Genomic DNA, 15066 nt, shown 5'->3' on the forward strand with positions numbered 1-15066 from the left:
AAACAAAATCCAGTGAGGTTGCTACCAGTAAGAATAAGCATTCATTAGACCCCCTCTTAAAGAATTCCTTTTTTATAGCAGCTGGATTTCTTTCATCCATCCATCCATCCACCCACCCTTCCCTCCGTCCATCCATCCATCCATCCATCCATCCATCCATCCATCCATCCATCCATCCACATAGTTAATAGACGTCTGTGCTGGGCTCTGTCCGGGGTCCAGAGGCAATGTGGACCCAGGAAGCAGAAGTTCTTGATTCAAAACCTGGTTTTGCCACTCCCCGACTGTGAGACCCTGGGTAGCTCATGTCACCTTGTGGGCCTCGGTCTCCTCATCTGCAAAGTGGGAACAACAATGCTCATCTTAAAGGAGAATTGTGAGGATTGAATAAGATGCTGGATGAGGGGTCCAGAGACAGGCAGAATTTTGTCGGGCAGTGGTCCTGCAACTTTGGGAGGCATTGGAATCTCTTGGGGAGCTTGATGAATGTGAAATATCCTGGGCCTTACCTCAGACAGCAATTCTAGGTGTGGGTGGTGACCTTGGGATGTGTATTTTTAGCAAGCACCCACCTGTGATCATACTTTGAGAAAATGATTGTGGGTTCTGAGGGAAAAATGTCCCTTCCCAACTCCCCACCTTCCTCACTTAGCCTTTCTTAAGAAATGTCTCCCTAACTATGTAGTACCACAACTGCATACCCAGTCCCACGACTGTGATACCTGCAGGGGCACTGTGCTAGGGTGGGGTCAGGGTGAATTTATCCACCCAGAGCCGCCGGGCCCAGGAGGCACTTGGGGAGTTGAAATGAGCTCACTGGAGTGGGATGGATGTGGGCTGAGTCAGGCCCTCTCTCCCCTTTTGTTGCCCTTTAAGGAAGCTGGTGTGTGTGTGTGTGTGTGTGTGTGTGTGTGTGTGTGTGTGTGTGAGAGAGAGAGAGAGAGAGAGGGGGATAGGGATTGAACCTGGGACCTCTGTTTCCTGAACCTTGGCCTCAGGTTGAGTCACTTCTCTCCAATTCTCACCACAGCCTGTGGATGAAATGATGTCAGGGTCAAGTATTCCCTGACCCAAGGATGGACTTTTCCCCCTCCCGCTTCTCCCAGACTAAAGCTGTGGGCATTCGTAGGGCAGGTATGTGTTCTGTGTATATGTGTGTGCACATGTGTGTAAGGATGTGGCGTGTGGGTTTGTGTGTCCACAGGGATTTGATGTAGGTATCTCCATACGTGTACACAAGCCTACGCGTGTATAGGTGATCATGTGTATGCATGTGTTCATCTGTACCCACATGTACCTCTGCGGGCATATGTATACAGATGTATCAGCACACACCTGTCTGTACATGCATGTGTGTCTCAGTGCATGTGCAGATGTGTGTCCATGTGGCTGGTATGTGTTTCCATGTGCCTGCATGTCCTGTTGACATGTGTCTGTATATGCTTGTGTTTCTGTTTGTGCATGTGTATTTGCATGTCTGTCTGGTGTGTGTGTGTGTGCACATGCATGTGTGTGCCTGTACCTGGAAAGAGGGACAGAGGGGTAGTTCTATGCTGTGGCTCCACTCCGCTCCCCCCACTGATGGAACTGACATCTCTGGGCCCAAGTGTTCCATCTAGGTAGGTGGCTGGGGGTCCCTTGACACCATGGGGACTGAGCAGCAGGTGACTTGGCATACCTATGGGAGGTCCTCCTATAGCTTTCATCTTCCCTTTCCCTTCCTCCTTCCTCATCTCCCTCCTCCTCCTCTTCCCCTCTCCCTCATCTCCTTCCCCTCCTCTTCCTCTCTTTCTCCCCTCTTTCTTTCATTTCCTCCTTCCTCCTCCTCTTCCCCTCTCCCTCATCTCCTTCCCCTCCTCTTCCTCTCTTTCTCCCCTCTTTCTTTCATTTCCTCCTTCCTCCTCCCTCCTTCTCCCCTGCCTCTATCACTGGTCACAAGCCTATTTGCAGGGGAATGAGGAGTGAGTCCTCCCTCCTCTTGGCTTCACTTCCCAAGTCTCACTCTGGTGACAGTTCTAAGCGAGCCCATCTGCCAAAACCACATGTGCCCAGAAAGTGTCTCTGCTGGGCCCCACCCTGCAAATTCTCTCTTGGCTGCTAGAAGCCATTACAGTCAAGGCCCACAGAGGAGTAAAAACCTAACCCAATATGTGGGCTTGAATTCCGGCTCTGTCATTCCCCAGCTGTGTGACCTTGGGCAAGTCCCTCGACCTCTGTGAGCATCCTGATGGGACAAATAATACCTCCCCTGATACAAATCCAAAGATTTAGCTACAAGGATATTTATTGCTGTGTGGTTTAAAGTGGTGAAAAATTGGAAACGAGCCCAAAGTCCAACAATAGAATTGGTTAAAAAGAAAACAAAACCCCCAAAAAGGATGGCTCACTCATTGGCGTGAACTGTAAGCAGTGACTACTTAAGTAGCTCTGTCTAGGAAGATCAGTTTGTAAGTCTGAAAGATGCTGCTGAGAGAACCGCAGTGGGTGACCACATGGTATGCACAGGGTATGATCTCTAACTTCAATATGAAAAAAGCCTGGAAGAAAACGCATTAACTACATTACCGTAGTGCTTGAGATCCTCGATGATGACATTTTCTTCCTTTTGTTTATCCGAAATGTCTAACTTTTCCTCAATGAGCAAGCAGCATTTGTCTGATAAAGACAAATGTGCTGTAAGGAAAGAAAAGAAAAAGCCAAGCCACCCTGCATCACTCCTGTGAGGTCCACATAAAGAAGGACGGATGAAGAGGGCTCCTAGCACGTGCCCATTCTGTGGCGTCTGTTCCGCCCAGCTCCTGTCCCCCACAGCTCCCCTGCTGCTGCTGCTGCTGAAATGGGCCAGCTGCCCTACCTAAGCTTGGGTGAAAAGGTCTCCAAATGCAGGACACTCTTCCATTTGTTTTTATCTCCCTCATCTGCTTTTTAAATCCAACTGTCTGAGTTGGAAGGATATATAAGAAGCACTCCTTCCAACCCCCACTGTTGCATGGAGGGAAACTGAGGCAAAGAGGGAGAGGAACTTATCTTTATGTAGTGGCCTCAGGCCTCCTAAATCTCATCCAGCACTCTTTCCATCGTGCCTAGACCTAATGACACAAGCACGCACTACCTAAGTATAGCAGAGCCCAGCAGCCTTGCTCTCGGTGGGGGGGCACCTTTCTCCTAATATAGCCTTGCAGATAAGCGGCACCAGTTCGCCAGCCTGTTGATTAAAACATTTTTTTGACCACCTAGAATTACATGGGGACATAGTAGTGAAGCTAGAATTCTTTTGACATACTGGAGACAAATCACACATCACTCATTCATCAAACATTCTGAAGGCCTACTATGTGCTAGGCAGGCTTGTTTAGATCATGGTATTACATAAAACATGGGGAGATACTGTGCCTGGTGTACAGTAGCTGTCAAAAGACGGCACCCACTTTCATTAACCTGGTAGTCATCAAAAGATCCCCCCCTTTGGGTGAGGAGAACCTTCATACCCCCCAAGTCTGTTTTATGTCAGCAACGAGAACTGGAGAAAAGAAGAGTTTCAGTCACTCTGAATGACTGTCAAGGTAGGGACAAAAAAGAAAACCACACAGCACTGAGGGAAAAAAAGAATTTTTTTATTAATCTTTCTTTTTTTAAAAAAGTTGATTTTTTTCATTTTTTTTTTGTTTTTTTTTTAGGTAAACCTCTTTCTGCCTCCCCTCCCTCACTCCACCCACCCTCCTCTTAAAAATATAAAAATGTCCATCCCCAGATAACTAGAGTACAATAAATAAACAGTAAACACAAAAACATACTTTATTTGTTTCTTCTTTATACAAAATAAGGAAACTAGAAGCGTTCAACTTCCAAAAAAGTATAATATTGTACATCCTGACGGCCCAGCCTCCAGGCCCCGGGCAGGGAGGGTGGTCTGTGGGTCACAGCCCAGCAACCTTGGCGCTTCGCCCAGAGGGAGAACAGGGTGGGCGGGTGTCCGAGTCCGGCCCTCACCCTCGGGCTCAAAATAAATGTCAAAGTAAGGAAGAGGGGGAGCTGGCCCCGGGCTGGCTACGTCCTGACTGCCCCGCTTCCTAGAAAAGCCGACCTTGAGCCTCGAGATGGGCCACCAGGGGGCGCCAACTTGCAGGTGGATTTGTCTTCCTCCCGCGACGCCCCCACTCCAGCGTGCTCCGCGCGCGCTCTCTCCGTCTTCTCTCTCTCTCTGCCTGACACTCTCCCCATCTCTCTCTTCCTCATCTTGCTCCTTTTCCTCTCACTCCCTTTCAATCTCTCTCTTTTTCTTATCACCTTTTTGTTTTTACAGATGGGGAAAACAGAGTGAGAAATTAGATTATAAAATGACACTGGGATTGCAGCGAGGGGGGAAAAAACCCGGTCTCCGCGCCTTAGCCTCAACCCTCTCTGAGCCCAAAGAGGTGACGGGCGGGTGTGGGGTCGGAGGAAGTCTAGAGCGTGCCTGAAACCTCCTGACCCTCCCGGGTATTGACTTTGGTCCCAAGAAATGGAGAGCGCTGGCGATGAGCCGGGGTTCCCGGAGAGCCCATAGGGTGGAGATGGGGGTCGGCCGCCCTCCGTGCCCAGCCGGTTGAGTGCGGACCCGAGAGAGAGCCCCTGAGGGAGACCCACTTTTCCCGCTGCGTCCTTATTGGTCGTTTTGGTTTCTGGAGGCTGCTTCCCGGCGGCGCCCCGGGGACGAGCGCGGCAGAGCTCCGCGTGCGACGCGGGGTAGAGGCTCAGTCCTCAGGTCTCACCACGGGTGGATTTGCTTCAACGCTTCAAATGTCTCTGAAGCATTTGGAGTCACTGAGCCCTTTCGAGAAGCTGGTGATAGCTACCGGCTCTCTTCCAAGAAAAATGCACAGTTGTGCGTTTCGCCCACAAATTCAGGGGGTGCAGGGACTCTAGTACAAGCCCACCCTGCCTCAACGAATTGCTTCTACATCAGCCCTCTCCCCTCCTCCAAGCCCTTCGGGACATTCTGCTTTCCCCCTACCCAGGTAGGCCCTTGAAGGATTGGGGTGCGGGACCCCACGAAAGGAGAACCGTGTAGCCCGCACCGTTGACAACAACCCGCTTTGCACGGCGGGAAAACCAGCGCGTTCTGAAAGAAACCAGAGTCCCTTCTGCAAACCCACTCCTCCTGCCAAGTCCTGGGGTCTCAGTCACGGGGTGAGTTCCGGATGTCGCCCGCCACTCCCTTCTCTCTCTAAACCCTGAGATCTGTCCAAACGGGGGGTGTCTGGAGGCGCGGCTTGGAGGCAGTTTAGGCAACAACTAAGACGGTCGCCAATTACTGTTTAAAACCACGAATTCTATTTTCCTCCGAAAGTGAAGGGGAATGTTGGGAGCAGCGAATTTGGGGCCCCCAAAGGAAGGGGATAGGGGACCGCCGCGGCCCGCAGCGAGCCGGCAAACCAACGAAGGCCGCGGCCCGGGCGCAGTGCGCGCCGCCTCCGCCCATATGGCGGCCGGGCCGGAGGTAATTGGAACAAACGCCGTCTGAAAAGGGCACAAAAGCCGCAGCTGGGGCTTTGTCCGCGCTCCCACGGGGAGCCGCCGGCCCCGCCGCCCGGCCCCTTTCTCGCCCGCTGCCGGCCGCCACCGCCGGGATCTCCCAGTGCGGATTAGGCGGGGCTGCCTCGCTCCGGGCTGGGAGTCCTGCCACCGCCTCCCACTCCATTCCGGGGAAAGAGGGGCCCCGGTGTCCAGCCCCCCACCCCATCCAGCCGGAGCGCAGGGAGAGGAGGCGGCGGGATTGGTGGGGGCGCACTGGTCCTCGGGGAAACCTTGGTTAATCAACCAGGCGGGGAAAAATTCCGGGCCGGTACCGCCCCCACCACCTCGCTGCTCCGAGGAGAGATTTTGTGCGGAAGGAGGCAAAGTAAGGTGAAGAAAGCCTGGCAGTGAACACCTCGGAGGACCCGCCCACCACACCGGCAGTCCAGGGCTGTGCGGCTGCAGCTCTCGAAACTAGCTCGGGGTTGGGGTGCGGCAGGGGGCCGCTGTAGCCGCTGGTGCCGCTCATGGGGAAGGGCGGGCTGGGCCCGCCGCTGAACACCTCTCCGGGCATGGGGTGCAGCGCGCCCGGCAGGCCCGGCTCGGGGCTCGGCGTGTCCGGGTGCGAGATCATGTCGGTGAACCTGGGGTTGTCGGCGGCGTGCGGGCCGGCGAGCGGCGGCTCCAGCGCGCCCAGCGGCGTCGAGCCGGGCCCCGAGGCAGCCAGGAAGCTCGAGTCGGCCGGGGACTGCGCCTGCGAGGGCGGGCCGTGCGCGAAGAAGTCGTAGTTGCCTCCCGGCGCGTAGTAGTCGCCTTGGTAGTCTGCGGGAGGGCAAGGCGGAGAGAGACAGGGAGCCATGAGAGTCGGAGAGGACCAGCGCCCACGGACGAAGGCCGGAGACGCGCCCACGCGCTTAGGGGCACAGACGCCCGGGCAGGCCACACGGAGGGCGTTAATGGGGGACAGCGCGACACTGACCCGATGTTAGAGACCGACACCCGGAGGCCTGCGGAGACCAAGGGAGAGGGTGGCCTGAGACCCTCGAGACGGTGGAGGACGCAGGGCCACGGGAAAGGCTGGAGAGGGAGACAATGAGAGGTCGGAGAGGGCGAGAGACTGTGAGAGCCACAGAGACAGTGACGGACACAGGCAGGGAAAGAGGTCTAGACCTGAAAGTCACAGGTCCCCTGACACACAGAGGTGGAGAGAGACAGCGAAGGATTCCAGACGGTGTCTTAGAGTTAGCAACAACGGGGGACAGAGATCGGCAGGGACGCGGAGCGGAAGGCGGCGAAGAGGAGACGCCGCAGGGAGTCACCAGACTCGGAGAGATCAGAAAAGAGACCCAGAGAAGCCAAGTCCAGGCGGAGACACAAAAGTCCGAGGTCGGAGGTCGAGTAAGACAGAGATAGTCCAGGAGAATCAGAAAGAAAGACAGACGAGGCAGCTGCCGTGGCGACACGCAAGAAAGCCCCGGGGGTGGGCGGCGAGGGACTCAGGAGCGAGACGGGAGATGGAGAGAGACCAGTGCGCCCAGAAACCACGAGACCGCGTAGCGGGATGAGTCAGGGGAACGGCCGGAGCCGCCCTGACATTTGGGCTAACACTGCTAGATGCTGTGCGCACAGTCCCTGCCGCGGAACAGGGGTTGCTGCCTTCGAAGCTAGTGAGCAGGCGCCCTGAAGTGGATCCAGAGCCCCATCCCTTCCCCCAGCGCTGCTCTCCAGTGCTTGGAATCGGCTTCATGCCAAATACACCAGGCGCAAGGGCAAGGGCAGCAGCAAGGCTGTGTGTCCGTGGGGGCACGGTGCGCAAGGATTTGCCAGTGCAGGCTTTAGTATGACCGAGGGAGTGTGAGAGTCCGTGGGTCTCTCCTTCTCGGTTTATCTCAGTGAGGGCACCTGGGGGGTGGTGGTGGAATGTACCTGTCTGTGATAGTGTGCCTAGATGTGTGTCCCTGAGGTCTCTGAACGCAAGTGTGTGTGGGAGTGCGCCCACGTGTCCTGCGTGGGTGAGGATGTGTGTGGCACTGTGTATTCCCTGTGCGTTTATGTGTGTAGCACTGCTTGGGTGAGTGAGTCCCTGTGTTAAGCAGGTATCTGTGGGTGAATGTGCGCGCGTCCATGAGTCCATGATTGTGTATGTCTGTGTGACCTGGACGGAGAAACGGAGGGGTTCCCCCGGCGACGGCCGAAAGCGCGTGGGCCGGACCCTGCGCCTTCCGCCTCCAGAACGGCGCGGGCCGAGGTGCGGAGCAGCGCGTCCCTGGGCGCCCCTTACCTCCGTAGTATGTGTACGGGGTGGACCCCAACATCTCAGACTCGTCCAAGCGGCCGCCCAGAGGACGCATGCGCCGCGGACTCCGGAAGAAGGCGTGTCTCCGGGCGCCCAGCGCGCTCAGCTGTTTCATCCGGCGTTCTTTGGACCGTCGGTTCTGAAACCACACCTGGGACAGCGGAGGGGGCTGTGAGCTCGGGGTCGGACCTCCCTCCCCTCCCTCCCCGGGCCGCCCCGCTGGGTCCTAGCGCCTCTCCCGCACCAGAAGTCCCCTGAGGCGGGGGCCGGGCAGGATTAGTCCGGGAGGGGTCGAGAGGGGCCTCGGAGAACCAGCCAAGGGTGAAGGATTTCGCGGACCCGTGGGGCGACTCATAAAGACTGGGGTTTCCTGGTCCTCGGCTGGCCCGCGGCCTGACGGCTTCATAAAGGCCTCCCGCCCGGCCTGGCTCTCGCCTCGGCCCCTCGGCTCCCGAGCCGGGCTCTGGCCGTTTGTCTGTCTGCCCGCGCATCGGCGCAGGGAGGGGCTATGTGAAGAACGTCGCCTCTTTCTCTGCTCAGAGATGGGCGGAAGGGAGGGGTTCTGGACCCCGGAGTGGCTTAAAACCCTTCCTTGAACAGGTCGGGGGTGCAATTCGGAGAGGTGAAGCGACCCGCTCAAAAGCACACCGCCAGGAGGACGGCGGGGCTAGATTGAATCTTTTGGCTCAAAGTCCCCTACCTCAGGCAGGTGCCCAGCTGTCCCCGACCTCGAGCTCACCGTCTGCCCCTAGACCAGAACCCGACACGCTCTTAGCCAAGGGGGCTGGATAGGAGGTTCCCCCGAGGCTCCAGGCTCCCGGACGCAGCGGGATGGGGAAGGGTGACCCTGCCGGGCCGCACCGATAACTTCGTATAATGTATGCTATACGAAGTTATTACGTGACCCTGCCGGGCCGCACCTGGATGACGCGCATGTTGAGGCCAGTCTCCTGCGCCAGCTGCTCGCGGATGTGGCGCGTGGGCTTGGGCGTCGCGGCGAAGGCGGCCTTGAGCGTCTCCAGCTGCTTGGCTTTAATGGTGGTGCGCGGGCCGCGCCGCTTGGTGCCCGAGTTCTGCTCCTCGTTCTCGTTATTGGCCGTCTCCTTGTCCGACGAGGTCGAGTTGTCCGTCTCCTTGGGGTCATCCTGCAATGGGTCCTGAAGGTCCGGGGACAAACTTCGATCCGTACAGGATGACACTGCGAGCGGACGAATCGGGAAGGGGACAGCGGCGTCAGCGGCGGCCCAGCGCCTCTCCAATCCAGTGACCGGTTCCAGCCGGCCCAGGCTACCTCCGGCCGCGCTGGGTTCCCTCCCAAACCTGCGACAGCCCCTCCTCCAGGGACCCGGCGCCCGCCCACTCTCTTCAGGCGGGGCTGGGCCTTTGGAAGGGCCTTTCTTAAGCCCTCTCAGCACATCTCAGCGATTGCCTGGGTAAGGGGGGCACACCCTCCAGGAACCCCGCCTTCCTGGAGAGGGGACAGAGGGAGCTACAGATGTCCCCAGGCCTCGGATCTTCCTCTCCCTTCTCCCCTTCCTCCAGGCCCCAATTAGTGTCCTTCCAGTGCACCTAGAAATTACCAGGAGCTCAAATGACACAGAAGGGTGAATTGTGTGGTTCCGAATTAGGGGAGGAGGACAACTTGGAAAAGTCTCCTGAATTGAAGGAGGGCAGGCAGGAGCTGTCAGCTCCCGTTTCCCCTGTAGGACTGGCTCCAAACGCTGTCCCTCTTCCCCAGCCTCTAACCCCCTGGCTTTGCCCTAGGATTGCTTGCTGGGTGAGCCTGAGTAATCAGCTCCAAGCTGGGCACAGACCACACACAGGGAGCAGAGTGGAGAGTGCCAGGCTGGGACGGCAGGAGGGTACTAGGGCCCAAGGCTAGAGAGGGGCCGAGGCCTCTATACCTGAGTTGAGGCTGCCCTCCTTGAGGCTGGACGAGCTCAGGTAGTCGTCTTTGCACACGAACTTGTTCTCGTCGATGACGTACAGCTCCTCGCCGGTGGACAGCTGCTTGTTGCATACCATGCAGGTGAAACAGTTGAGGTGGAAGACTTTGCTGCGGGCCTTGCGCACCAGGTCGCTGGGCGAGATGCCTTGTGCACAGCCTGCACACTTGGTGCCGAAGCGCCTGCGGACACAAGGTGTCCTTCACTGCGAGGTGGGTCTGGTGTCCAGTCTTCTCCAGCCCCAGACCTCTTCCCATCTGCTTTGTGCACAGCCTGCACACTTGGTGCCGAAGCGCCTGCGGACACAAGGTGTCCTTCACTGCGGGGTGGGTCTGGTGTCCAGTCTTCTCCAGCCCCAGACCTCTTCCCATCTGCCCTGGCTTCCAAGAGGCCCCCATTTCCACAGGAACCCCAATCCTGCTCTACCTGGCCAGAGCAGGGGAAGTGGGACAAATATCCTGGGCTGTTATTGGGACTGGGACTGGCCATCCCTCCATCGGGTTTATTCAGACTCCACCAGGCTGTGAAAGGGTGAGCAGTAGGTGCAGCCTTCAGCCAAGCGGAGGGCTCAGAGTCCCAAGATGCCTCCCACTCCCCCACATCCCTGCCAGACCTGCCTGGGCTGCTCCAGGCAAATTCGGTTTTGGAGTCCATGAAGGATTTAAAGCCAGGCAGGCTGGGTTTGGACCACTTCTTGACCTTGCCTCCTGGATTCTTTTTAGGCTGCTGGGGCCCAAGTAGGGTCAATCTGCCTGGCCAGCTGGTCCCAGCAATGAGGTGGGGAGCCCCTCCCTGGGGCTGAACTTGAGCAGGAAGGAGGGAACCCGTCCCTCACTGGTTTCCAGAGCCAACTGGGAGGCTTTCCAACCTTCACTCTGGGACCTGCTGGAACTGGTCAGGGCCTGTGAGCAGCAGGGCCTCAGAGGGGTGGACTCTGGAAAGCAGGGACTGAGTTTCAGCACCCCTAAATCTCTGGCACTGGCAGGCAGCGGGAGAATGTGAATAGAAGGCAATCCTAAACCCTGCCTGGCCAGGACACGGGATTTCTCAATCTCCTCTTTCCCGCGTTCCTGATCTAATTCCTTTTCTTTTTTCCTTGAGCTCAGGAAGAAAGCCAGCTTCCCCCAAAGGGTAGTGTAGACCCCCAAGGGGAGGGGTGAGGTGAAGGTTGGGGGGTGGGGAAGGGCCCAGGACTCGGGGGACCCCACATCTACTCACACCCACATCTCTAAACAGGGCGAATTTGGGTGACATTGATGTAGTGAGGGCATTAGAAGCCATAAGTCACTTTTGGCCTTATCCGGCAGCGTAATTGGCCATATGCACCTTATCAAAAATCATTAGGCGCTTTGCAAGCACCGCCACATTAGGGGCGTCGGGCCTCCGGGGCCGGGGAGTTTACACGTGTAAAGGCGCGGCTGACATTTTCTCCTATTCAAATTCCCTAGTGTCGAGCCGCTGGGGCCGGCGGGCTGCCTTTCTCCGCGGTGTTAAGCACGCCCCCCTCCCCTCCTCGCCCGGAATTCGCACTCACAAAGCCGGCGCTGGGCTCCGGGTGGAAGCAGGCAGCGCTAAGCTGCCGAAAAGCCGACGGGCAAAGGCGGTTCCTCAGCATTTCCCAGCTGGGGAGACTGAGGCCCAGAAAGGTGATCTACCCTGGCCCACCTGAGGGCCCGCCCGGGCTGGGGAGAGGGGATAGGTGACACAGCCCAGGCTAGACCTGGGAGGTCCTGATTCTCAGCTTCGGTTTCGTTTGTGCTTTTCAACATGGGTGAAAATGTTTAAGGGGTTGGGGGGTGAGGAGGGGGATGTTCCCTCCCACCTTCACCAGGGGAGATCTTCCTGGCTGGGCCCCCTCTGGAGCTGAGAAGTTTCTGTTTGTCCGGGAGGGCAGCCTCTGGGCTCACGAATTCTGCCTGGAGGGAAAAGCCTCCAGCCACCCCTAACTCTGGCAAAAATCCTTCCTCTCTCGCAACGGCCTTGAAGCTTCTGTCCAGGGGTTGCAGCCGCCGGGAAGGGGCAGAGATGAGTGGAGAGCAAGTTTATCAGGGCTTCCTCCCCGTGCCCCACCACCGCTCCGAGCTGGCCTGGAGGAGCGAACGTGAGGCAGCGAAGCAGCGTCCTTCTTCCTCCGCCCGGGCTGGGGCCCTTTCCTGGACCCAGGACAGGAGGAGAGCAAAGTGCTGCCCCAATCCCCATCTAAGCCTGTGGGCCCTGGAGCTGGGATGGGTTTCGTGGTCTCCCCTTCCCCAGCGCCCCAGTGGAGCGCGCGCGGGGCAGGCGCGCAGGCAGCAGGGCGGCACGGCCTCTTACCTGAAGAAGTCATTTTTGCAGTAGAGCTTGCCCTCGCGAGAGAAGCACTTCTCCGAGAGGTTGGTTTTGCACTCGCAGCACTGCACACATTTAATGTGCCACGCGCGGTCCAGCACGTTCAGCAGAAAGCGGTCGAGGATGGGCCGCTCGCAGCCGGCACAGTGCACCATCATAGCCCCGAGCCCCGGCGGCTCCGCCCGCCTCACCCTCCCCTTGGGCCCCTGGCCCTCGGGCCTCTCGGCCCCGACCCTGCGCTCCGCCTCTTGTCTCGGCCGCCACACGGGCGAGTCCGGTCCGGACCAAGACTCAGCCGGTCAAGTCCTTGGGCGATCGCTGGCCTGGAGCTGGGTTGCCCAGAGTGGAGTGGGAGGTGGTGGCGTTCACAACCTCATGCCACGGGCCGCGCGCGCCGGCGCTTGTTCCGGGCTCCCCCAGGTGTCTCGGGTGGCTGTTGGCCTCGGCGCTGCGGAGCGGCTTTCCCCGGTGGCGGAGGCGCCGGCACTTTCCCCCACTTTCAAGCAGTCCCGATCCTCATCTTTGTCTGGCCGCCGCCTAATTCGCGCATCCTTATTCAGATTTGGTGACGTGGCGCGGCACGTAGGGGGCCCGGCGGCCAATGGGCGCGCCGTGGTCATGGCAACCTCTTAAATTTATAGCATATCTAAATTGGCTACAGCGTTGCGGTCCGCACAGAGCAAAAAAAACAAGGCATCAGTATTGTTGAGTATTAGCTTGTACCTGGTTCGGAGGCTAAGTAAGTATTTACCTTCCAGTTTGGGGCTGGGGGGCGGGGGCCGCGCGATCCGAAAATGCGTCTCTCTTCCTCTCTCTCCTCACAAATATTTGGGGCCAGGGTTCCAAGGCCTAGTCGGGGAAGGACCCCCGCCCCCTTCGCCATCCCTGGAACTTGGAGAAGTTGCCCAAGGCCTGGAGCGCGCTCTATGTCCGCCTCCCCCTCCCCAGCCCAACGCGCCCATACTGGACTCCCCCACACTCGCGCCCCTGGGGTCCGCGCCCTGGAGCTGCGTCAGCGCGGTTCTCTGGCTCCCCGAGCGCGCCGGGCTCCTTTTGTCATACACCGGGCTGGGGCCCAGCCGGGCCTTTCTCATGGAGAGAGAGTTGAGGCCGCGCGGCTTGGGTAGCTTTCCCCGCCTAGCCGCGGGGCCCGTGCCCAGGCCCAGGTTGGGGCGAGTGGTGTCATCTGGCCTGGTCCGGAACTTCGGAATTTCAGGCCTGAGCTCGCCGCTCAAGGGGCTCTGGAGGAGATGTGGAGGGAGGAAGGGAGATCCAGAGTGGACGGGTCTTCCCGCAGACAGCTCAGAGGTGGCGCAAGCCAAGTCTCTTCTTTCCTCGCCGCACCTTCCAGATCCCGGGTCAGCCAGTCGGGGCACCGTGGTGAATGGCAGGGGACGCTAGCGTCTGTGTGGGCGCTGTTTGCACTCACGCGGCGTGCGGGCTGTGTGTGCGAGTTCAGCCCCTCACAGAGCGAAGGAGGAGAGGCGCACATGTGTTTCGGGCTTCGGAGGGCGCCGAGGGTGGTGGGAACTTGTGTGTGTGTGTGTGGTGGTGGTGGGGATTTGAGGGGGGGGGGAAGAAGGGACCAGGCCCCCTTTCCCTTGGGGCCAACCCGGCCAGGCCACCGGCCACCGGGCGCTCCAAAATGCGGAGGCCGGAAATGCGCGGCCGGCGGGGATATTTGCTTGGCTCCTGGAAAGAGGGACGAGGGGTCCTGGCCCCAAGCGCTGGAGCTAAAGGAGTGTTTGTGCTAAGGCTTGGCTGTGAACGTGTATTTACTGAGTTTGCTAGTACACATTCGCTGTTTGAGAATTGCATTTTTGCATCTGCTTCTGGTGTGTTAGTAATTAATCGTGTGTGAATGCATTTTGGTATGTGTATTTTTTGTGTGCAGATTTACGTGTTTATAACTGTGTGTGGTCCTGCTAATGTTTGTGTGTATTGATGTGTTTATTTTTATTTATGTTGATCTGTGTCTATGTGTGTATGGTTACTTGAGACCGCACAAATGTGAGAGTGTTTGCATCTGTAAGTGTGCACTTGTGTAAGATTGTGGTGTGTGCTAACATTGATGTGAAGGTGTCCTTTAAAAAAATCTGTATGTGTGTGTTTCTGTGTAGGTGAGCGTGTGCGTGCTTGAGACCCAGTGTGTATGTGACTGGGCTGGGTTGTGTATGTTTGTGAGTGCAGAAGTTTGTAGATCTGTGTTTGTGTGCCCATCACTATGTGTGTGCCTGTGTGTGTGTGTGTGTGTGTGTTTGTGTGGACAGCAGTATTTTCATTTATTCGTCTTCTGTAGGTTTTGGGGGGTATGTATGTGTGTGTACTCCTAGCAGCACTTACCTTCATGGATTGAAGAGGAGCAGGATTTGTAGGTGTTTGTTTGGGGATACAGAGATGCCCACTGGTTCCCCTGTTCCTCTTAAGGTCTAGCACTGTTCCCCATATTCTCTAGGGGAGGTGGTCTCGCTGGGGACAGGGAACTGATGGGTGCTGGTCACTGGGTGGAGCACTGACCCATTAGGGGGGTCTCTGGAAAAGGAGTCCCCAACCTGGGCAGCTTCTGCCTGTTGGTCCTGTTACCTGATCCTCCAGCTTGTCTACACAGCATAGTAGTGAGGCCAGTTAAATCCGGGCTTAGGCAGAAACAAGCAGGATAGATCTGGCTTGGCCTCCCAGGACTGGGCCAGAGAGGCTCCCAGAGCTCCAACTGAAACTGCAGTTTCTGGCCACACCTGGCCCTGTCCATCTGGGGCATGGACGATCCTTGAGCTCTGGAGGGCAGAGATGGAAAGAAATAAGAACTGAGAGGAGAGAGGTGCCCAGGCTCCGCTGCAGGCAAATTGCGCCGCCTTCTCGGTCTTTGTCTCACTGGGGTTTTTCTGTCTCTCCTGAGTTCTCGTCACATCTATGTTTTCCCGTCTCCATTTCTCTTATGTTTGGCATCTGTTCTTTTTCTGTTTCCATTTCCCTCTGCTTCACCCTCACTTTCTTTCTCTC

The 15066-nt window shown here is 57.5% G+C and overlaps 1 protein-coding gene across 1 annotated transcript; it reads right to left on the reverse strand.

Moving 5' to 3' along the window:
* Positions 1-5791: 5791 nt before the first annotated feature.
* On the reverse strand, positions 5792-12224 carry LHX5 (LIM homeobox 5). Its single transcript, XM_008572593.1, has 5 exons — positions 12052-12224; positions 9697-9920; positions 8713-8990; positions 7778-7943; positions 5792-6318 (listed from the first exon to the last, which is right to left on the reverse strand). The coding sequence occupies exons 1-5, from the start codon at positions 12222-12224 to the stop codon at positions 5792-5794; spliced, it is 1368 nt and encodes a 455-aa protein (XP_008570815.1).
* Between the last annotated feature and the right edge of the window lie 2842 nt (positions 12225-15066).

The sequence above is a fragment of the Galeopterus variegatus genome, unplaced genomic scaffold, assembly GCF_000696425.1.
Source record: "Galeopterus variegatus unplaced genomic scaffold, G_variegatus-3.0.2 Scaffold807, whole genome shotgun sequence".
In the NCBI taxonomy this organism is placed as follows: domain Eukaryota; kingdom Metazoa; phylum Chordata; class Mammalia; order Dermoptera; family Cynocephalidae; genus Galeopterus; species Galeopterus variegatus.